The sequence below is a fragment of the Trachemys scripta genome, chromosome 21 (genome assembly GCF_013100865.1).
Source record: "Trachemys scripta elegans isolate TJP31775 chromosome 21, CAS_Tse_1.0, whole genome shotgun sequence".
In the NCBI taxonomy this organism is placed as follows: domain Eukaryota; kingdom Metazoa; phylum Chordata; order Testudines; family Emydidae; genus Trachemys; species Trachemys scripta.
In genome coordinates, this window is record NC_048318.1 from 1725713 (window position 1) to 1749418 (window position 23706).

At 60.9% G+C, this 23706-nt stretch overlaps 1 protein-coding gene across 2 annotated transcripts in view; it reads left to right on the plus strand.

Moving 5' to 3' along the window:
• ROBO4 (roundabout guidance receptor 4) overlaps positions 1-20822 on the plus strand; it is a 76976-nt gene extending 56154 nt beyond the window's left edge. For both annotated transcript variants that reach the window (XM_034754714.1, XM_034754713.1), the window contains exons 16-20: positions 8260-8401; positions 10038-10250; positions 11511-11899; positions 16047-16280; positions 19770-20822. In XM_034754714.1, the coding sequence (XP_034610605.1) occupies positions 8260-8401; positions 10038-10250; positions 11511-11899; positions 16047-16280; positions 19770-19945 (1154 nt within the window). In that variant the 3' untranslated portion in view covers positions 19946-20822. The remainder of the gene's footprint in view (positions 1-8259; positions 8402-10037; positions 10251-11510; positions 11900-16046; positions 16281-19769) is intronic.
• The last annotated feature ends 2884 nt before the right edge of the window (positions 20823-23706 follow it).

Here is a 23706-nt window from a genome sequence, read left to right on the forward strand (position 1 = left end):
CCCGGCTCCCCGACCCCGGCCTGGCTCCCCGACCCCGGGCCCGCGGGGCCGGGAGCCGGGCCGGGGTCGGGGAGCTGGTCCGGGCCGCGGGGCCGGGAGCCGGGCCGGGCCGGGGTCGCGGGGCCGGGAGCCGGGGTTGCGCCGGGCGTGGTCGGCCGGGGCCAGCACCCCAGGGCCCGAGCCGACCCAGGCTGGAGCCGCCGGGGGCCAGCCTGGGCCGCGCCTCCTCCCCCCACACTCCCTCTTACCTGCTACAGGCTTCCCGTGACTCAAATGTTCGCGGGAAGCAGGGGAGGGGGCGGAGACTTTGGGAGGGGGCGGAGTTGGGGTGGGGCGTGGGCGGGGCTGGGGGCGGGGCCGGGGCCCCGGGGAGTGTCCTCCATTTGGAGGCACAAAATATGGTAACCCTAGATTAATGGGTCCAGCCTGGGTCTGGCTCGCTTTCAGCCCCACAAGGTCCAAACCCCAAGTCAGGCCCCAGACATCAGACACTGACCCCCACATCATGATACTTTTTAAAAAGAGAAATCCTGTGGTGGGGGGCTGGCCCCCGGGCTGGGAACAGTTGGCCCCCTGCTGAGCTGGGCTGCAGTCAATGTCGTGCCCTCCAGGGGAACCGCTCACAGCCCGACAGCAATGCCCTTAGGCAGCCCATCCCCTGCAGGCACAACCAGTCGACTGGGAGAGCGCTACATGTATTAAATCCACTTCTGTCCCTCCCTGCATGTTCTCCCTACCCCCCCACCCCCGGGCGCTTTCAGCCGCAAACACTGTCTGCCCCCACCCCTGCTTTTCACGGCACAGCCCCAGGAACCAGTCTACAACCACTAAACATGCAACAGGAAACCCAACATTTGTGCACCATCCCAGGTCCCATCAGCTCGCAATGCGGTGATGTGAAACCCCTCCAGCAGGAAAGCAGGGCCCAGCTGTCATGCAAAGGGGAATGATGTGTGGCAGAACAGCTAAGCTTGGCTTCTCCTCCCAGCTCTGCCTGCCCTGCCCTGTGGACAAGCTGCCCGTTAGCGTCTCTGTAAAACTGGTGAGATGTGGAACCCTGGCTCAGAATCAGGGCAGTGAAGGGTACCGAAATAGTAACAGGAGCTGCTGGCATGTGGCCTCTGGTTTGCAGTTCAGCCCCTTCCACCGTGGCTGTGGTCCCCGGCTCCCTTCCTTTGCTTCCAACAGTCATGTGACGGCCGCAGGTCTGCGCATCAGAGACCCCTGCAGCAGGGGTCAGTATAGTGCTGCTCCCGCACTGGTACCACGGCCCACAGGAGAAACGTGGGGGGGCTCAGCCCTGGCCCCCTGCCATAGCAATCCCCAACAGAGAGGGTGTTTAGCTGGTGGGTTGAGCCTGTCTCAAACTCATCCACAGCTTTTATGTAACTCTTGCTCCGACCTCGCTCGGTGTTACAGCTGTCGGCTACGTTCTGTACCAGCCGGTGAACTGCTGGCTTGAGACACTCACCCAGGGCAGTCTGTGGCAGAGCTGGGAGCTGACTCCCGGGCGGGCTCCCAAGAGCCAGGCTAGCGCTCCACCCACTGGGCCACGCTGCCTCTCTGAGGGGAGTGCAAATCCTCAGAGGGAGGAGGCTCCCCCAAGCAGCTATTCAGACTCTCTGCCCCCAACGCCCGTTGGCTCCGCTCTGGGCACAGCTCAGCTGTCTCGTCTCTATATTCTTTGAGAACCTTCAAATCGCTGGGTATGCAGAGCTGTTAGGAGCCCCACCTCGCTGGCGGCTTTGCAGCCAGCTCTCGGGGGGGACGCATGAGCAGCTGTGCATCATAGGGAGGTTGGGGGACCTGTTACCCCGCCCCTGTGCAGTCAATTGCACCCACAAAAACTGACATATTTTTCCCCATGGGTGCTCCATCCCCGCTCCACCCCAAGTCCCCGTCCCCACTCTGCCTCTTCCTGCCCCTCTCCCGCCACCCTGCCCTTGATCCGCCTCTTCCTGCCCCAGCTCCGCCCCCGAAGCCCCCGGCCAGCCCATTGCTCGCTGCTGTCCCCCTTCTCCCAAGTGCCACCTGCCAGCCGCAAAACAGCAGGGTGGTTCTGCCAAACAGCTCTGGCTGGTGGGTGCTGAGCACCCTCTATGTATTTTCTGTGGGTGCTTGAGCCCCAGAGCACCCCTGGCGTCGGCGCCCATGGTTGCACCAGTGTGAAATGACCGCACTACCATTGTGATCTGGTAGCAGTTGCACTGGGCGCGGCGCTCGGTCCAGGGGTTTGCAGGGTTAGCAGCTCTCTGGTCTGGGGCTGTGCAGCTGGCTGGGCCTGGTCTCTGCCTCAACGCCGATGGAACGCCAGCAGACAGGCTGATCTCAGCTGCAGGGCCTTCTCAGAGTCTGGCAGTTGCCTGGTGCGGCAAGGCTGCCACTGAGAGCAGGTATCCTTGTGAGCCACACAGCTGTGCAGTCCCCTCTACCTTTCCCTCCAGCCCCGGGTGCGTAAATCCTCCGCAGTCATTCCAGAGGCAGCGTCTGCAAGGAAGGGGCTGTGGCTAAATCAGTCGCTCTGGGAGAACATTCCGGGCTTTTCATCCCTGACACAGAACTCATTACGGAGTGGCTAGAGGCTGCACAGCCACAGAGCGAGAGACAGCCCTTGCCCCAAAGAGCCCCAAAAGATGCAGCCTGCACAGGGCACGAACAAGAATGCTGTAGGCCACGCCAGGGCTCCAGCAAACCTGCAGAGGGACCTGTGCTGTTGCATCTTCCAGCCGGAGGTGGTCCTTGTCTCCTATATCCATTGTGGGGGGTTTGCCTCCACTCGCACGGCCTTTGCGCCAGCCTGTGCATCTTGTCCCACTCCCACTGCTAGCTGTGGGGTCCGTCTGACGCTGGCACGCTTCCCTTCGGCAGCTCTCTTCAGCCTGGTCCCTGGCGATGTGACTGGTGGGAGGGGGTCCCAGGGTGGTTTGGAGTCTCTTCGGCAGGTTCTATCGGGCCCCAGCCCTCAAACTGTGTGAGCTCCTCCTACACCGCCACTGCCTGCCTGTCTAATGAGTGTCCATCGCCTTGGGTCAGCCACGCCAGGATCCAGCCCTTCTGCTGCTCATTCTGGCCCTGCATTGCCCCAGCCAGAGGCGGATTAAGGTTTCCTGGGGCCCTGAGCCAGAACAAGTGGAGGGCCCCTCATAAGTTCCTGCTAAGCTGCGTGGCCACGCAGGAGGCCATCAAGAGCTATGCATTGAGGCTCCCCCAGCCCCAGGGCTGTGGCAAAGGGACACGCCTCTCCCTCCCAGCTCCAGGGCTGCAACAGGGAGAGAGAGCTATCTCCCTGGCCCCACCCCAGAGCCTGCACCCCAAACACCTCATCCCCTGCCCCACAGCAGAGCCCGCACCCCCAGCCGGAGCCCTCACCCCCCACATCCTAACCCCCTGCCCCAGCCCTTAGCCCCTTCCCACACGCCGGACCACTCGGTCCCACTTCCGCCACACATCACCTCCATATTGGTGCATATAGCAAAATTCATTCTGCATATGGATAGGAAAATTAAAGGGAATATTGGGCCCCTCCCCACCCCTTCTACCTGCAGCCCTGCCCCCGTTCCACCCCTTCTGCCTGTGGCTCCACCCACAGCTCCACCCCTTTCTGCCTCTTCCCCCTGGTCTGCCCCACCCAGGGTCCCCCCCACTGCAGCCCCCCACCCCCTTTTGCTCCTTTCTGCCCACCGTCCCTGCAGCCCCAAGACCAGAGAAGCTCTCTCCCCATGCCATGGCCCCAGGGCCTTAGGGGGGTCCGGGTACTGGGGCTTCCCCCACCATCCTCTACACTTCTGCAGGGGACCAGGGTCGGGGCACTGGGGCTTCTCCCACCCCACCTGGCGCTTCTGCTGGAGAGCGGGGTCGGGCGGGGGGGGGCTTTCCCTGCCACCCAGTGGTTTCTGCCAGGGACAGGGGCGTTGGGGTTTACCCCGCCCAGGGGCTTCTGACGGGGATGGGCTCAGTGACTGCTGCGTGAAGGGCTTCCCCCATCATGTTGCTTCTGCCGGGGACAGGGTTGGGGGATGTTGTTGGGGGGGCTTCCCCTGTCCCGCAGTTTCTGCCAGGGACAGGGACCAGAGCCGCTGGGGGGTTGCTGCCGGTGAATGGGGTCGGGACAGGGGGGCTTTCCCCACCCCGCCCATCAGACGGCCAGGGCTCCAGGCTCCCACTGAACGGTGGATTTTTTCCAGGCACCCCCCAGTTGGCTAATCCACCATTGGCCCCAGCGCCCCTGCCCCCTCTCAGCCCCCCGTGGCACACCTGGTCCGAGGGGATCAGCCTCACAGCGTATCAGTGCCATCGCATCTCCCATCCAGGGACGTTGCCATGTTCACTGGAGCCTGGCGAGGTGCTGCTGGGATGCCAAGGAAACGGGCTTTTCGTACGGGAAGGAGGCCGAGCAGCCTGCCGGCACTTACCGGATGTAAAGGTGGCTGCAGGAGTCTCCACGGCCCAGAGTCCTTGGTGCATCTCTGTGGCGCTCAGGGACGGGCAGAGGGATGTTTTCTGGGGAGGGGAGGGTTTCTGCCTGGGTTCCTCTGCAGTAGAGACATCAGGGCTGGCCTTCCCTGGTTTGCTGGTCTTTCCTGGATGGCGCCAAGGTGAGGCTGGGGGCTGTCAGAGGCCCAGGGATGCCGGTTCCCAGCACCAAACTAAACACAGAGTCTGATATGAATCCCGTCACTGCCGAAGGGCGGGGTGCTCAGCTACGCGGACGGAGAGCACTCAGTAAAGTCGAGGAGTGCAGGGAACACCTACAGACCAAAGGGGCCGGCCGGCCTGCGGTGCAGGGGACCGTGAAGAAGCATCGCCTAGGTGCTTTGATCTGCTAAGAGCAGCTGAGGTTGAGAGAAGGGCTCATGCCTTGCGGGGAATCTCATTGCTCGTCGCTCCTTCCCCACAGCTGGTGGAGTTGCCATGTGCTGAGTGGTTAATGTACCTTTGTTCTCTCTTCCGGGCCCATGTGATTTCCCCCGTTGGGATCGGATCGGACCGGGGCGGGGGGGGGCAGTGACAGGAGACAGATAACACCTAGCAACTGGCTTAGGAGCAAATAGGAACGGCTACGGGGGCTGGCCAAACACTGCTCCCCAAGTGACAGCCTTTCAGCATCTGTGTGGAATAACACGAGGAGCAAAAAGGACAGTATCATAGAATCATAGAATATCAGGGTTGGAAGGGACCTCAGGAGGTCATCTAGTCCAACCCCCGCTCAAAGCAGGACCAATCCCCAACTAAATCATCCCAGCCAGGGCTTTGTCAAGCCTGACCTTAAAAACCTCTAAGGAAGGAGATTCCATCACCTCCCTAGGGAACCCATTCCAGTGCTTCACCACCCTCCTAGTGAAATAGTTTTTCCTAATATCCAACCTAGACCTCCCCCACTGCAACTTGAGACCATTGCTCCTTGTTCTGTCATCTGCCACCACTGAGAACAGCCAAGCTCCATCCTCTTTGGAACCTTCCTTCAGGTAGTTGAAAGCGGCTATCAAATCCTCCCTCATTCTTCTCTTCTGGAGACTAAACAATCCCAGTTCCCTCAGCCTCAGTAGTTATGGTTAGGCTGATTTAGTTGGGGATTGGTCCTGCTTTGATCAGGGGGTTGGACTAGATGACATCCTGAGGTCCCTTCCAACCCTGATATTCTATGATTCTAGGCTGACCAGATAGCAAGTGTGAAAAATCGGGACAGGGGGTGGGGGGTAATAGGAGCCTATATAAGAAAAAGCCCCAAATCTCAGGACTGTCCCTATAAAATCGAGACATCTGGTCACCTAGTTATGGTCCGTCCGTGGTGGGTGTGTGTGTGTCACACAAAGCCTCCCTGAATGGCCATCAAAGACAATTCTTTTCAGCTGCATTGGAAATGAGACAGGGCATCCCCGGGGTGGTGGAAGAGATAGTGTCTACTGGCCGGGTGAGGAGAGCCAGCCTCGGAGCTCAGGAGGCGGCTTGTGGGTGAGGGGCAGCCTCTGCCCATGATCCTCATGCCTCGGTGAGGGGCTGGCGGGGTCCGGGCAGGAGGGGGCTGAGTGCAGTCTAAAGGCACAGATGGACAAGGTAGGGATGTCAGCTATGTACCCTCATGTCCCTGCTGCTAGAGGAGGGAATGGCAGCCTCGGGCCAGGGTCCATGTCTGTAGCTCCCCTGGTGCCACGGACCACGTTATTCACCCTTGTATTGCGTCCATCCTCTGCATGTTTCTGTGCAGGGAGCAGGCTGCCAGCATGTGGGGCAGAGCCTGTGCTGTGTGAGAAGAGAAGGTCCCGCGGGAAATCGGCACTGGGAAAGGCCTGTACTAGGTTGGAGGAGGCCTAGCACGGCTTGCCAGCCATAAGCCTGTAGAGGGGGCAGATGAGAGAGACCCACGGCAAGCTGGCCCCCAACCAACAGGACAACAGTTCCCATCTGCCAGGGCCAGTCCTGGGCTTCCCATTGCACTGAATGAAAAGATTAGGCGGTTGTGCACATGTAGCCTGCCTGCCACCAGGCCTCCGAACAGCCTCAGGATCCGCTGTGTGCGGTGGCTGAGGATCCGTTGGCTGGGCTGCTTACCTGGACGCTCCTTGGGATTTCAGCCTGAGGCACTGGGGAGCTGAGCTGCTGGGACCTGGAACCTGGTCAGGGGGTGGGTTGACTGGGGGATAAAGGGGTTACATGGGGACTGGTGGGTAGGTTAGTGGAGCAGGTGGGTAGGAAGTGGGCTAGGGGACTGGTGGGCGGGTTAGTGGGTTGCAGGGAGCAGGNAAGTGGGCTAGGGGACTGGTGGGTGGGTTAGTGGGTTGCGGGGAGCAAGTGGGTAGGAAGTGGGCTAGGGGACTGGTGGGCGGGTTAGTGGGCTCAGGGCCGTCCTTAGGCATATGCAGCTGCGTAGGGCACCAAATTGCCCCTAATTTCATGGTGCCCTAGGCTGCTGCATGCTGCATATGTGGCAGCACCAGCCCCAGTGACCAGCCCTATCCCTCGGCCTCAGGGGGGTGTGGGGCCCGGGACAACTCCCTCTGCCCTGCCTCTTACCCTTTCCCACTGCTCCGCCCCCGGCCCATCCCCATTCCACCTCTTCCCCCCTAGTGACCCCACATTCACTGGCAGCGGTGGGAAGTGAAGCAACCCAGCCCCAGCCCGCTCTACTTCGCCAGCTCCCAGCCGCGGCGCTCCACTTCTCGCCGCCAGTGAGTGCGGGGAAAGGCTGGGGCCAGGGTGTTCTGCTTCCCGCCGCTGCCGGTGAGTTGGTGGGGATCCCTTCCCCCAAACTCCCTCCCCCGAGCGACACGGCTGGGACCGGGGCGAGGGAAGCAGAGCGGGCTGCTCCTGGCCTCCCACTAATCCTCTGGGCCTGTGGGGCCCCCAAAAGTAGCCCCCCACAGCTCCTGCCTCCCAGACCCTGGGGGGGGGAGGCCTGGGGCCCCACACAGTCCCTCACGGGTGGGGGGCTGCATAGGGCACCCAAATGGCTAGGGACAGCCCTGAGTGGGCTGGGGCCGGTGGGTAGGTTAGTGGTTTGTGGAGTGGGAATTGGTTGCTTGGTGACTAGGTAGGTCAGTCTCTTGGGAGACTGGAGAGTTGGTTGCAGGTAAGTGGACATGTTGGGTGAGGGCTTGGGACATTGGATGGGGAGTTGGTGAAGTTGATGGGGCGTGGCTGATGGGTCAGTTGGTTTCTTGGGGCCTGGGGATGTGGTGAAGGGCTGGGTGAGGATCAGTTGGTCAGTAGGGGATAGAGGCCTTGGTGAAGGGCTGGGAGGTCAGTCATTCCGTATGGGGCTGGGGAGTTGGTTAGCTGGGAGCCGATGGAAGGGTTGAAGCACTGGGACGTTGGTTGGTGCTGGATGGGAGGTTTGGGCAGCTGGAGAGTTGGGACCACTGTGATCAATTAATCTGAGTACAGCCCAGGCCATAGGACTTCCCTGGATTCTCTTGCTTAAACTAGAGCAGATCTTTTAGAAAAACATCCAGCCTTGATTTAAAAATTGCCCGTGGAGAATCCACCATGACTCCTGGTGAATTGTTCCATTGATTAATCACCCTTCACTGTTAATTTGCTCTTTTGAATTTGTCTAGCATCAGCTTCCAACCACTGTATCTTGTTGGGGTGGGTGGGTTGGTCTGGTTATCTGGGGCCTGTTGGGGTGGTGGGGAGTTGGTTGGTGGGCTGGGAGGGGTGGCAGGGGGCTGGGGCCAGGTGGGTGATTGGCAGGTGGGCCGGTGGGGGGGTGGCAGCGAGCTGGACAGCTGGCTGATAATTTTCTCATATTTTTATTCCTAGGAGAGGAAACCAAAGTGCTGAAAACCTTCAGCTCCCCCAAGCTGCTGCAGTCCAGAGGCTCACTGCACGGAACTGGCACATTGCCCCCCCCTCCAGCTCCTCCCACTCCGCACGGCCCCCAGGGCCAGGGCATGCAGCCAGAGTAAGGACCTTCTGATTTTATGTTACGTGCCTGTTTACCCCGCCTTGCCTGCCAGGTCAACTGTGCTTTAGAGCTCCTTCAGCCTCTCTGGAGTGCACCCCCTGGCCCGCTCTGAAGGGCAGAACCCTGGCACCCAGCCACGCTGGGCCCGGCGGTGCCGACAGGGGCAGCCAATTGTTTGCCTGCACTCGGGGTTTGTTCCTAACAATGTTCCTGAGGCTGAATAACCGACGGTAGCCAGAGGGACAGTAAAGGCAAAGCAATCCGAGGAGGAGGGATGCACACCTCCAGCGGGTTCGCCTGACCTGCTTTGGAGAGGTGCCTTTCCCTAGCAGTGCTGGCAGTCAGATTTACAGGCTCCAACACTCTTTGCACGTCACTGAATCCAGCCCACCAGTTTGTAACCAGCTCCACGTCCTGCTGCTGCCCGGGGGTTCCAGGTTAGGCTGTCGGGCGGGGTATGGTGGGGGCGTCATGCCGGGTGGGGGCTCCAGGAGACGCTGGCACTGGGAAGTTTGAAGGGGTGTTTCCTGCCCCTTCTCACTGCTGGTCGTCTGGGTCTGGACAGCAGGCGAGTGCCAGACTGTGCTAGACAGACTCTGTGGCCCCAGCCAGTCCCTCTCATACTGGCTCAGGTCCTGATATCTGGATTCCCAAGGGGATGGGGCCCGTGCTGGGCTCAGAGCCAACGATGGCGGTGGCTGGCTCAGGGATTCCTTTCTGGTGCTTGAGCGTTACCTCGGCCCACCGAGTACCAAGCACAAATCTCTGCTGGGGAGCGCACAACCAGTCTTGTGCCCAGCACCCCCCATGCCCATTCCTCCGGCAGCACTTAGAACTTGTCACCTGCTGCCCCCACAGCCCTGAAGCTGGCACAGGCAGTGTGTGTAGGGGCCACGGGGGAGTAAAGCCAGGCCCTGCCTTCTACCTGCTTTGTGCTTAAAATGACATAAAGGTCGGTTCCAGAGTGGGATGGGAATCCCCCCTATGAGGTCTATATGTCGGTTCTGGAGCCAGGCAGGAATCCCCCCTCGCTGTCTATAGGTCGGTTCCGGAGCAGGGCGGGAATCCCCTCTATGCTGTCTATAGGTCTGTTCTGGAGCAGGGCAGGAATCCCCCCTCGCTGTCAATAGGTCGGCTGCGGAGCGGGGCGGGAATCCCCCCTCGCTGTCTATAGGTTGGTTCTCGTTTCCCATGAGGATACATTTAACTACTTGTCAAATGTGATTAGGAACTTCCTGGTCCCTCCTCCCTGGCCCTCCGGGCATGGGGTGAGTGCACTCTGTAGGGGGGTTGGAGGTGCTGACAGGCCAGGCTAGTGGGCCCACAGGCGCCCTGAGCTTGCCGGCCTTGGGGATGGAAGAACAGGTACTGTGTTCTCTGTGTTAGGAGGATGGAGGGGTTTGTTCAACACCCAGCTGACAGCGGCCCCTGGATGTTTGCCACAAGTCTTGGGCTTCACAATGCAGGGCGAGGAGCCTTTCACCGCCATGGGAGCCCATGGTCTGAAGGAGGACCGGGGGGGGCTCTGGTGCTGAGCAGGACTGGGGGGAGACGGGTCAGGCGAGGTCGTGACGGGGATGTGCCAGGGCCCAGCATGGCAGGCTCCCTACACTGATGGTGTCTGTGCCTACAGGAGCAGAGACGGAGGGGAGGCAGCCAGGCCTTTCCCAGCTGGAGAGTTGCAGCCGAGCACAAAGGACGCCCTTCGGAGTGTGCTGCCCTCACCCTCGCTGCCCTACCGCGCTGCCTCTCCCGCACCCTCGCTCGGCGACGACGGGGAGGCCGTGCTGACGCCGGACCAGGTGGCCGCGTACCTGGAGCTCAGCGCGGAGGCCGAGTGCCAGAGGTAAAGGCGCCGGCCAAGCTTGGAATCCCCTCCCCAGCCTGCTGCAAGGCCCAGTGGCCGGGCACAACCTCTCGCTGCACCCACCCTCGTATCACACCTTCCTCTGCTCCATCAAGCAGGCTGCACACCCGCCTGCACACTCACACAGACCCCTGCACGCTCACACCTGCACACTCACACACACCTGCACGCTCACAAACACCTGCCTACACACACACACACCTTTACATTCACACCCCCATGTACACCTACCTGCACACCCACACCTGTCTCTATGCACACACATGCTTGCACACATCCACCCACCCATACCTGCCTGCACACTCACCCCCCCAAGCACATGCCTGCATACACACACACCTGCATACTTACCTCCACAACCACCTGCACACTCACCACACCCACCTGCACACTCACCCCCACACACGTGTACTCACCTGTTTGCACACTCACCCCCACAAACACACGCATCTGCCTGCAAACTGACACATACATGCCCGCCTGCACATTCACACACCTGCACACACACACCTGCCTGCACACACACATCTCTTCACCCTCACTTGCCTGTGTGCTCCAGCTGTGAGGGGTCAGGGCAGCCTTAGCGCTGTAAGGAGCAACAGGGTGTTTTTAATGGGTTTATTTCATAGGTGCCAGGGCCAGAAGGGGCCACTGTAATCATCTCGCCTGGTCCCTTGCACAGCACAGGCCAGAACCCTGCCCCAGACAATTCATAGCGCAGATCTGCTAGCAAACCAGCCCGGCCGGATTGAAAAACAAAACCTACCAGCTGGTACCTGCAGCCATACGGCACTAAGGGGACGTCAGCCAAGACACGAACCCTGCCCCGTCAGACCCCCTGCACCCAGCCCCATTGCATCGAGCCACAGCAGGCTTCACACCCCATCAGCTCTAATGCATCAGGCAGGTGTCCCCCATTTCAGTCACGGCTACGCTCCACGAGCTGGGGGTCACACCCTGCCGGTTTGACGGCTGAGAACCTGTCAATAAGCTCGGGCTGGACCCTGGACCCTGAATGGGCCTCGGGGAGTGTGGGGTGGGACCCTGGACCGCGTGTCAGTGGGAAGTGAAGGGCTGGCCATGAACCCCCCAGGAGCGAGGCTTTGCCGCGACAGGGATCAGAGCCCCCCCCCCCCCCCCCCAGGGAGCCCAGGCCCAGGCTTCTCTGCACTGGGGCCGTGAGTTCCCGTCTAAGGCTACTGCCCACATTAATGCCAGCTCCACGTTCTCTCTCCAAAGGCACCGGCAGGAGAGCACCTTCTCCCCTCCGCACACCTACGGGTACATCTGCGGCCCGCTGCGCTCCGAGCTGGGGGCGGGGCCTGCTCCCGAAGAGGACGACGACCCCGACGCGGAGGGGAGCGGCTGTCAGTCCATGCCCTTCTTGCACCGGTACTGCCGGAGGCCCTCGTCCAGCCGCAGCGAGGCGGAGGGCTCGCTGGGCGGCTCCCTGCTCAACGGCTGGGGCTCGGTCTCCGAGGAGAACTTCACCAGCACACGCTGCAGCCTGGTCAGCTCCTCCGACGGCTCCTTCCTCGTGGACGCCAACTTCGCGCAGGCCCTGGCCGTGGCCGTGGACAGCTTCTGCTTTGGGCTGAGCCCGAGCGAGGCCGAGCAGGCCTACCCAGGTACATGGATCCCTCCCGTGCCTGTGCCGAGAGCCCGGGGGATAGGTGCTCAAAGCGCTTGCACTAGGCCCTGCTTTCTGCCAGGCCTTGGGGACAGTTGGAGGGGGGCCGGGGCAGATGGGGGCAGGTTAGTTTTCTGTTTCTCTTAGGACCGAGAATGCCAATTAACTAAGAGCTCAGTTGCCAAACCTCTTTGGCCTGCCCTGGAGAGGGGGCTGCAGATGTTAATTAATGGGGGCTCTGAAGAACCACTGCACCTAACCCCTGGGAAAGTCACTGGAGGGAGGGTGACCTGGCCGGGCTCATGGCTTCAAGGCCAAGGCGTCCCCCCAGCACCAGGCTCTGTGCCAGCTGGCAGAGTAGAGCAAGGTCTGGCATGAAATCCGTACCCTGGAGCTGACAGCGCTAGTCAGGGCGGGCCTGTGCTCCCGCCCCCGCGGCCCCTGCCTGCACGTTGGGGCCTCGTGCACACGGATCCAGCAGTGTGTGCCGGCGCCCAGCCTCGGGGCGTACTCGGCGCAGCTGCTCCTGTGTGAGGAGAGGCTGCATTTAGAGAGGACACTGGGGCCTGATTTTACACCCCCAGGCTGGCCAGGGCAGGTTGGGCTGGTCTGGTCTAGGATTCGCTCTCCCACGGGCAGGGCAGACGCCCGCGTGGCTATTGCACTTGTCTGGCTCTAGGCTGCAAATCAGCGTCCTGGTAGCTGCAGCCTGGGTAGCACCGTGGGGATCCCTGCTTGCCCCCACGCTTGGGTCACTGCCCTAGGGGGCTGGGGCGGGGGGGTTGCTCAGACACACTCTCCCCCCAGATCTCTCCCTGAGGCGGGAGACGTCTCATCCAGATGTGGAAAGAGCAATTTGTGTTGCAGCGGCAGAAGCAGGGACCTGCACAGAGTATGGGTAGCAGGGGGAGGTGCAGGGCGGAGGTGCACCCCCAGGGAGAGCGTCCAGAGGCCTTGCACTCAGGGGGCCCCGTGCCTCCTGGGGGTCGGTATGCGGTGTGCAGCCTTCCTTCTCCAGCGGGCGGGCTGATGGTCCCTGGAGTCCGGGGCCCGGCGGGGAGGTGTTCGCCCAGGTTAGCAGATTAGGGTCTGGGCGGGCGCCAGGGGGACGTCGGTTCTCAGGGGCTGGGAATTCTGGTTGCGATGCCCCAGGCGGTGTTGACTCACCTCCCAGAGGCACAGGCAGGACGTGCCCCCGGCTCTGCCCAGCCAGCCAAAGAGCTGCTCATGTAGTAACCCACTGCTAGTGTAACCCACACAGCGTCTGGGGGTGGCGTTCTGTCCCATCTAGTGGCTCTGAGACCGCTTAGAGAGAGATAATGAGTCTGCTACAGCCTTAGCGAACAGCCAGTGGCTTTTAGCTCATGCGGTCGAGGCTCATGCACTAAGCTCCAGAGATCCCCAGTTCGATCCTGCCCGCTGACATCCAGGGTCTGTCGGCGTTACACTAGCAGAACCCAACTGTGCCCATGCGCTGCCCGCCGTCCCCGCAGAGGGGCCCCGGCCGGGGGGGGTCAGGCCAGAGCGTGCCCCACTCTCTGCACACTGCAGCCTCAGGCGTCTGTGTGTAGTGCATTGTGCCTGCTGCTCACGGTCCGGGCTTCAGTAAATCCGCCGTCACTCCAGGTCCCCTAGAGCTACCGTTAACCCGAAACGACAGCACTGGGAGCAGACGAGATAGCAAAAGGAAACGAGACGCGCGGTCTTGGTGCATCCTGCCCCGAATCGCTGACGAGCCGGCTAGAGAGCCAGATGGGCCTGTGTCCCCCCTTAGCTCTTTGGGGAGACACATGATTCTGTTAGTTACTGGGCCCAGAACTGCTCCCAGCTATTTCCAGCCCCTCACCAAGGGCAAGGGGCTCTCGGATACCCACCTGCCCCTGTGACGATGCTGCCCATGGGAGCCAGCTGAGGTCACTCAGTTAGAACTGCAGACAAACCCCAGAAGCTGGTGGATATTCCAGTACTTAGATTTACCAAGCCAAGCCAGCACAAACAGCTTCTATAGTACCTCACTGGTTACTCAGAAGTCCAAATAATGCAGTTCCCTTAAAGTACCCAGCCTCAGGCCTCCATCCAGACACACATGTGAAACATATGATGATGATTACTGAAAATCTTATCTCATCATATAAAGAAAAGGTTCTTCCAATCCCAAAGGATCAGCCACACACCACACACCCAGGTCCAATTATAACTTAGATCTTACCCAAAACACACACTTATGGCCAATTCTTGTTAACTAAACCACAATTTGTTAAAAAAGAAAAGAGAGAGAGAGTGTTGGTTAAAAGATCAATATACGGACAGACTTGAATTCAATTCTTGAGGTTCAGATACTTAGCAGAGATGAGCTTGTAGTTGCCAAAAGTCCTTTTAGATATAGTCCATAGGTTATAATCCAATGTCCATATTCAGGGTGACTCCAGTCAGTGACTGGGGATCTCAATCCTTATGGCTTAAGGTTTCCCCCTCTTGAAACCCAAAGCAGATCTGAGATGAAGAAGGATCGTGTCCCAGCGTTTTTATACATTTCCAGCAGCCTTTTGGCCTGAGAAAACAATAGGTTTAACTCTCCTTCTCCTCAACTTCATGGCAATTAGCACAGGGCAATTTATCCATTGAACAGTTCAGATACAAGGTTACCACAACCGTCAAAAAGACAGATAGACTAAAATGCTATTTCTCTCAAGGGTCTTCCTAAATGTTAACATTCCTTTTTCAATCTTTGAATCAAAGCTGTAGCAATAGACAAGACTTGTTTGCTTACATCACAAGCCCTGAGCAAACCTCTACCCTTCTATCTCTAACCATGCAGACTTGCATTGCAAAGCTCTATTCATTTACGCATCTTCCTAACCAATCTCTAAAGTTCGGCCATGGGTCAGGTCAGTCTGTGAGTTAATTAACTTTTTCTGGCCCTGTCACCTTTCAATGAGATATTATAATATACTCATAACATCCCAGTCCCTCACCGAGGGTGGCGGGCTCTCAGGGATACACCTGCCCCTCACTGAGGGTGGGGGGTTTGGGGGACCCACATACCCCTCACTGAGGGCGGGGAGCTCTCAGGGATACACCTGCCCCTCACTGAGGGCGGGGAGCTCTCGGGGACCCATGTGCCCCTCACTGAAGGTGGGGGCTCTCAGGGGCCCATGTGCTCCTCACCGAGGGCAGGGGGCTTTCAGGGACCCACATGCCCCTCACCGAGGCCCTGGAGCTATGCAGGGTATTTGATGCGCTGAGCTCAGCCGTACCCTATGGCACCCGCGTTTACACAACTCACACCTCGTCCACAGGCAACTGTGCTCCAGGAGCTGCCTTTCCTGCTGGGCCTAGTGGGAACCAGCCGGGTTAGCGCCTCTCCGGGCTGCTTGTACCTTGTCCAGCTGAAACAGCTTGACTGGCCCAAGGCGCAGCTCCTCCTCCCGCCAGCGCCCGCCGCAGTGCCAGCCCTGTGCGTCACTCCCAGCCTAGCTCCAGCTGCCGCTCCAGGTGCCTGGCACGCACCTACACTGTGCCTGTGAGGGGAAGGGCCACAGCTGGTCCCAGGGTGAAGCTGGACGGGAGCCAGGGGGCGGGAGGCTGCTGCAGACCAGGGGGCCTGCAGGAAGCTGCAAAGGGAGCAGGCTCTGAGGAGGGCCCCTCTGTGTCTGCAGAGGGGCCTGACTGCCTGAGGTGCCAGCTGGCGGTGCCAGCGCCATGGATGGGACACCAGCCCTGTGCGATGCCAGCGAAGTGGCAGTGTTGTCAGCCCCTAGCACCACTTCTCAACTAGCAGAGTGAGACCACCTGTCCAGGGCTGGAGGGAGCCACATTAGCATCGAGGTCAGGCCTGTCCCCATGCAGTGGCCGGGCTTCAGGGTCACGCCCGTCCCTGCTCTGAGACGCACATGCCCTGGCAGCCCATGGAGTGGGCTCCGAGCTCTGCTCCACTTGCTGAACACTGGCATGGGAATGGCCTAGCCCTTTGCCCTGCGCTGCGTCAGCCAGGCTGTCCTTCTGCTGCTCCTGCCACGCCAGTGTAACCCCTAGTGATGGTGGGGCGGGGCGCAGGCCAGCCCGGGGATCCCTGGGGTCACCGACTCTCGCCCACCCCTTCCCTGAGCCTCGCAGTGTAACTCTTGGGTTGCTCTTTCCCACAGACTTCTCGCCGCCCGCTTCCCCGCTGGATGGGCTCCTTCCCCGTCCCGAGCGCTGGGAGGGCGTGGCGTGGGCTGGAGCGGAGCCCCTTCCCCTTCCCACCTGGGAGTGGAGCACCGGCTGGCTGGAGGACATGGAGGCCAAGTACTCCCAGAGGCCCGAGGGGACACCTGCTGCTGAGAAGCCGGAGGGGAAGGCAGCACTGAACGGGACCCGGCCCCTCGCTGGGCCAAACGGCAAGTGTTAGTGCCCGTGCTGCCCGGCACACGGTGACTGGGACGCTGCGGGCCGGCCTGCTCTGGCATCGCAGCACTGCATCCTCCCCAGCCAAGGGCACGCATGCCTCACCCGCCAGGCCTCTCCTGGGGACCAGCCACATGCACCATGGTCCCCAGGGTGCCCGAAGTCTGCTCAGGCACCGCACTCTCTGGGTAGCCCTGGACTCGCCCCCTCCTGGGCAGCACTAGGCCAGGAGATCAGCATGAGCCGTTAGCGTCCCCGGGCCCTTCAGGGCACGTCTACACTTAGACCCTGCGGCTGGCCCTGCCAGCTGACTCGGGCTGCCGGGCTGTTTCATTGCAGTGTAGACGTTCAGGCTGCAGCCTGAGCTCTGGGCCCCTCCCTCCTGGCAGGGTCCCAGAGCCCCGGCTCCAGGCCTTTCTCCCACGCTGGGGCTGGAACAGAATCCTGTCCTCTGTGGAGTCCCTGTGACACACACCAGCGGGCACATGGTGCCTAGGTGAGGTGCCAGCCAGGCCAGACACAGGAGCACCCTCCACTCACCCCTAGAGCAGGGGCTGGGAACCGCCAAGGCTCCTAGGGAGCACCGAGAAAAAACCGCTGGGAGACTCCCCAGGAGGGGAGGTAGAACAATCAAAGGGAGAGTCCTGGAGCCCGCTCCTACCCAGTGGCTAGGAAAGGGAGGAGAGTTCCCCACCCAGCCCGTGACCGGGAGCAGGAAAAAGTCCCCAAACAGCCCCTTCTGGCGACTCCTTGGATAAGTGTCCCAGCCCCTTCCTGCTACCGAACACCCTATGCCCCGTAGCGCTCCCAAGTGTGAGTGCCAACCTCAGGGCAGACTGATAAAAACCTGGGCACAAACCCCTGAACTTCGAACCAACCAACTGCCCCAAGTGCAAACTGCCCCGGCGCTCTGACAGCCTGAACACGGCGCCCCGCCAGCCCCAGGGTACTCCGCTCCGGCTTGCCACCCACGGCAGCGTGTCTCCCTGACAGGTGACCCTTCTTAAGTTCAAGAATCACAGCAATAGTCAAGTACCCCTAGTCCCGAAGGACCAGTCACTTGCCCCAGGTCAATTGCAGGTTAGCTCTCACCAAGGACAACGCTTGTGGCCAATCCTCTAATAAACTATATGAAGATTTATTACCTAGGAGAAGAAAACTAGAGTTATTTCCAAGGTTAAAGCAAGCGAATAGAGACACACACCAATGAGGTACAGTCTTAGCTTTCAAAGGGTAACAGAGGTGTCTATAATCAGCAAGCTCTATTGTCCTTTAGGGCTAACCCAGGCTGAGCACTGGGGATCCCTTGCTTATGCCTAGGAAACTCCTTCCTCCCCCCCCCCCCTCCCCAAGTCCAAGCAGCACAGATACCTAGTTCCTTTTGTCTGGGGGTTTTATCCCCCTCTGGCCATGTGCTCTCAGCTGCAAACTCAGCTGACGGAGGAGTCCACTTGCGTGACTCATCTTCACGGGAGGAGAGCAGAACAGGAGAGCGTTTAGTTTCTCAATCCGGATGTAGGAGTTTCCAGTCGCAGGATCCCACCAGAGCCTGTCTGGTATCGCTGGGTCTCCTCCTTCAGGAGGGGGTGTAACAACTTCGGCAGAAGAGCAGCTCCTCACACTCATTAGTGGCGATTCATAGAGGCTCACCCTCCACTCACTCCAATGGTATGGAATACAGATCAATGCAGGCAGCATCTCCCAGGCTTTCACTAGAGACCAACCACTAAACACGTCCTTATCATCCTCATACCTATTTGATCAGTATTAACCCCCACGAGATCTACAGCGATTCCAGCCCTGGGTCTGTCAGTGTCCAGTAGAGACGGGGGGACCTTGGCATGAGCTGGCACCTGGCCTGCCAGCATCACTGCCCCCACCCCCAACCTCTTTCTTCCAGGCGGTGCTCTCTGTAGATTACCAACAGTGCTGGCCATCATGGAACAGCCTGCCCAGATCCTGGGGTGAGCTCCAGCCTCCCCACAGCCTGGCACTGCCCCCCCCCTGCCCCCAAGGCTATCACAGAACCGATTAAATGAACATGTGCCTTGACCAGCAGTTCGAGCCAGCGCTCCTGCCGCCCAACAAGCGGGAGGACAGTGAGGGCAGCTGCAGGGAAGAAGCCAGTCTCTTCCTCTTAGCGATTACTGGCGCCTGGTCCCTTCTCATGCCGGCCTGGCCTCAGGAGTGGCCACGCTGGATCAAACCAGTGAGCCAGCCAGGCCAGGCCTCCCCGGGCTGGGACACTGGCCTGTCCAGCTGATCTGGAGGCAGGTGCAAATTTTAGTGAACTTTGGAATAACCCGCGCAGCCTGGGCTGGGGGTGGGCGGGCACAAGAACTTTACCAGCTGGGCACATGGCGCTCTAGGGCCCGGTTCAAGCACAGAAGCACCCTGGGGCTCTGGACGCAGCTCCGCTCCACACAAAATAACCGGGATTTGCAAAGCCTCTGGTGGTCTCGTGCCAGCCCTGGAGCTCCACAGCCCAGCCCCCATGCACTGCCCCCAGCCAGGCTCAGCCCGTCCGTCCCTGGGGCACTGCGTGCAGTGATTAGCTCCCAGCAGGCACTGATCTGGCTCTGAGTCCCAGGACACCCTGGCAGGTGACTGGCTGACATGGGCACCGCTTGGGGTGAGGGTGAGGCAAGGCCGCTTTGGGCAGTGCTATGGGAGCTGGGGGTCAGGCTAGTAAGGGGCACTGGGAGAAAGGGAGCCAGGTTACGTGATGTGGGAGCGATGTCTGAATCCATAGCAGGCTGGACGGGGCAGAGGAGAAGGTTTGATCCAAGTCAGGCGCTGGGCCAGATACATTTTGACCTGGACCCTCGACACGCTGATGTGTCCTGCGCTGCGACCTTCTGCTCCCGTGTAGGCCTCTCTCGGCTCCTGGCCATCATCCCTGAGCGGGACGGGCTTGTTCTCCCGCTGCCCAGTGCAGGAGGCGGGGACGTGACCTGTGGTGCAGTGAGGCTCTGCCCGAGCCGGAAGAGACACTAGGTCTCCTGGCCCACTGCCCTTGGCGTGTCGCTGAGTGCTCTGTGCAGGCAGTAGGCCAGACCCGGCCCTTCCAGCTCCTCAGCCTGCAGGTTTGCCTCTGGGCATGCCCCTGCCCTGTGCCATTTGGAGACGCCATGGCTCTGCGTGGCAAGTCCTGCCGCCGTGCCTGTCCTGCGAGGAAACAAGCTCGTTGGGCAGAGGCTCAGAGTGTCCCTTGTCATCAGCACCTGACTCCCAAATGGGCCAGCGGGTTTTTTCCTCTGAGCCTCTGGGCCTTCACTCGGGCTCACGGCCTGCAGGGGGAACACGGTACAAACGATCTCCTTGTGAACAAGGAAAATTCCCCGTGGCCCCTCGGAAGAGATTGCTCTGCCCAGGGCTGGGGTCCCCATGCCAGGCCTGGCCGGCCCATGGACGGCAGAGTCACGCTCTCAGCCTGCTCGGCCGCTGCTGCTCGCTGTTAGTAAAAGGTGATTCCTTTCCAGGTGCCTGCATGGCGGAATCCAGCAGCCCCACTGCGGGGACGATGGGGGAATGCCAGCCCCCCTGCCCTGCTGCCCACAGTCCCATGCCAAACAGCTCTGCCATTCCCAGGAGGGGCGAGAAGACCAGGGTCGTGCTGCAGTCACTGGACGCGGGGGCGACAGGAGTCCAGGCGTAGAAAGCTGAGCACGTTCTGTGCCAGGCGGGCGCAACGTCTGTAATGCCCAAAGCCCAGAGAGACTCTCGGGGCACTGTGGGCCTGGGGGCGAGCGCTTGGCTACTACTGTGCCCACCCCCAGTGCCTGCTAGACACGTCTGGCCCCTGGTCATTGGCAACAGAATCCCTGAAGAAAGGCTTTTGATGCTTCCCCCAATGTGGGCTGCGATCCCATGTGGGAGGGATTCCCCAGGCTGCCCCACACGCTGAGGGGGAGCATTCAGCATGAGAGACGGGAAGGGCCAGGCAGGTGGGGCAGCGCAGAGACCCTGCCGAACTCTACACCAGCCGCGTGCAGGAGAGGAGCCCCACGCAACATGGCCTGGCCACGGGGCTTGGCGCAGGCGTCTCTAGCCAGCAAACGTTGCCTCCTTTTCTCTTGAGTGCCTGGTCCCTGGCAGGACTCCACCCACTGCCCCACTCACAGGCTGGCGCTCCATGTGGGGGCCAAGCCCGGATTCCTGCTATTGGCTTCAGGGTCGATCTCTGCTCTGTGACACTGTCTGGGGCACCCGCCATCGTGGGCTTTTCCCAGGTCATACGGGGAACCCTCGGGTTTGGAGGCCCCTGCAGCTGCTGTCAGTTACCAGAGGCCTGCATTTGCTGCCCAGGTTGGAGCTGGGAGCCCGGCGGCCCTGCCCACCCAGCTGGGTTCACCACACTCGAAACTGGGGGTTGTCTGGCAATTGCCTGTTCCGGTTTAGTCAGCTCTGCAGGGGCGCTAGCCTGGGGGCGTTTAATATTTCTTTTCATGGCTGTTGTGAGACGTTTTCCTAACCTGCCTGATTTCCCAGTGCTGTGGCCTTATTCCTGTAAATAAAGAGAGCTTTTCCAGCGAGCTGCTGGCCGCTGAGTCACCCGCTGCACAGCACCCGGCGAGCCATGGGGGTCGCACCCACGGGGCGTGTGTGTTAGTGCCCCAGGAGCCCTCCACCGCCTGGGCATCGCGCTGCAATGAAAGGCGGCTGAACACCAACTCCTGACAGCTGCGAGTTCAATCGGAGAGCATGCGGGGGCTTCATTTGCCTCAGCACTCGCGTTTCTGCCCTCGGCTCCTGTCCGGCCAGCGTGCAGGGAGCCTGTGCTCCGCGGGGCTCTGCGTGTGGTGGGCCCCGCCGCCGCAGTCACTGCAACGTGCACTAAAGCTAGGCAGGTGCACGCTGCAGTGGCTCTGGGGGTGTCCCAGCCCAGCCCTCCAGGCTGCGGACGCTCAGTGCTGTGAGACTCCCCTCTAGTAGTTAGATCACCCTGGTCCAGCAGGCAGTGGTGGTGGTTGGAAAGGCGGCCACCCCGCCAGGCTGCAGCTGCCTGCTGCCCTCCTGCAGCCCAGGCTGCTGTGGGGAGCCCCAGACCATCCACCTGCCCTGGATAGGGGGCTGGAGTGCCCAAGGGCAGCCTGCGGCCCGTGTCCCCACCCCCCCGAAGCGCACCACCGAGGGCAGGTGGGGCATTACTCTGGCCTCTCCGGTCCCCAGGCCTTGTCAGTGCCTGGCAGCCACGCTCAGGACGGGTCACACACCTGAGCACAAGTTGCTGTGACCCTGAAACCAGGCACATGTAACTGCCCCAGGAGCTGGGCTTTGGGCGAGCTCCCCACCACTGCTAGAGCGACAGTGCTCTGGGTGAGGCCTCTGCCAACACCTCACCCCGCAGCCGTTCCCTGCCCTGGGGCCGTGCGGCTAATCCCCGCTGTGCAGCGCCACGGCTCCAGGTCAGGCCGAGAGGCAAGTTCCCCTCAGCATTCATAGAATCATAGAATATCAGGGTTGGAAGGGCCCTCAGGAGGTCATCTAGTCCAACCCCCAAGCAGGACCAATCCCCAATTTTTGCCCCAATCCCTAAATGGCCCCCTCAAGGATTGAGCTCATAACCCTGGGTTTAGCAGGCCATTGCTCAAACCACTGAGCTATCCCTCCCAAGCCCTGGGGGCTGGGCAATGGGTGTGCCTGGGGCACATCTATCCTGTTGCTGGGAGAGTCGCACGCATGGTCCCAAGCCCGGCAGCGTCTCCAGGGACCCAACTACCCGCCGCTGCCTGGGGAAATCCACGCACGGCCGTACAGGACCGCGTACACATCACCTCAGGGTCACCTGGTCCTGCAGAGTCAGGCAGGCTCCATACAGGGCCAGCCCAGCCGCCCCGGGAGTGACAGCCTCTGCCTTTGCCATGTGTGTGCAGGCGGAGAGCCAGGGCTGGCGGGGTTATCGGCGCTCCTGACAGGCTTCCGGCTGGACTGTGACCAGGGCACAGGCTCTCAGCAGGGCACTCAATCATCAGCCTTTGTGCCCTGTGCGCGATTCAGGCCCTTTCCCTCTAGGCCACAAACATCTCCCCGCACCTGGGGCGGATGGGTCTGGGGATGCTGAGTTTAGCGTCTGCAGGCCAGGCAGGAAAACACGTCACCTTCATTCAGGAGCCAGCACTCCTCCTGGGACTGCAGGGCTGGTCCAGAGCTAGCGCCCATGGATTCTGCTGCCAGGTGTTGGCAGTGCCCCTTTGAAGACAACACAGCTGGGCAGGGAATTTTGTGCTGGTTTTGTTGTGTCCCCTCCCTTCCCTCCCCTCCCCCGCCCCCGAGAGAAAATAGTGGGGAGTCTGGTGGGCACTTACTGATGGGCTGAGGAGTGCAGTCCAGCTGGCAGGGCTGGGTTAGCCACGCCCAGATGGGTGAGTTCTGCCCTAGCATGGCGGGGAAATGCCACCCATCCATCCCCAGCGCCAGTCAGACACGTCTATTGATGGGAGCGCACTGGGGTGCGAACACCAACATGGCAGCGTGGTACGCTCACCTGCATGCAAAGGCCCAACCGGCGTCTTTCTGAGTGGTAAAACCCCAGTGCAGAAGGTGGCTGGCAGATCAGGTGGGTGGCATCCAGGCCGCTGGCTGCTGTGCTGGGCACAAAGCACCCATGAGCGGGGGGGGGTGAGAAAAGAGGAAGTTCTCCTAGTTTGCCCATTAGGTCTCCTCTCCCTTGCTATCCCTGATGGACTGCGAGTGGCTGGGGGATTGTTACGCTGACTGCTCCAAACACGCTGGACTTCGTTAACTCCCATATCAGTAACTGCCCAAGACAGTGCACAGGCCACAGCCCGAGCCAGGCGGGAATGGCCCTGGCACCCGGACACTCCTCCGGGAAAAAACCAAACTGTTCCGAAAACACAAACCAGACTTTACCCGGCAGTGAAGAGGCAGAACCAGCCCCAGCTGGGTTCTTTTCAGGGCACCTTTAAAACCACCCGCTGGCCACAATAAACATAGTCTAGTGCCACCCGCCATGCCGGCACCCACCTGCCATCATAACCCCAAATCTTAACCCGCCCAGCTCTGTCCAGCTCCCCCACCAAGGCCACCGGGAGGGGGGGGGGAAAGTGGGGCAATTTGCCCCGGGCCCCACAGGGGCCCCCACGAGAATGTCGGAGGCCCCCCCCCCCCCGCCTCCGCCTTCGCCATCCCCCGGCGCCTCAGTGCGCCACGTCCAGGAGCGGCCCTGGACAGTGCTACAGCAGTGAGGCTCGGGTGGGGCCTGAGGTCCTCCCGCTCGGAGCCATGTGGTAAGGGGATGGGGCTCTGAGCTCCGGCGGGCTGAGCGGCAGGAGCTCCTGGACGCAGCTCGCTGAGGCTCTGGGAGGCAGGGGGTAAGCGGCATGGTAAGCCCCTCTGAGCCAGGCAACCCCCGACCCCCAGCTCCGAGCCCAGCCCCTCTGAGTCAGGCAACCCCCG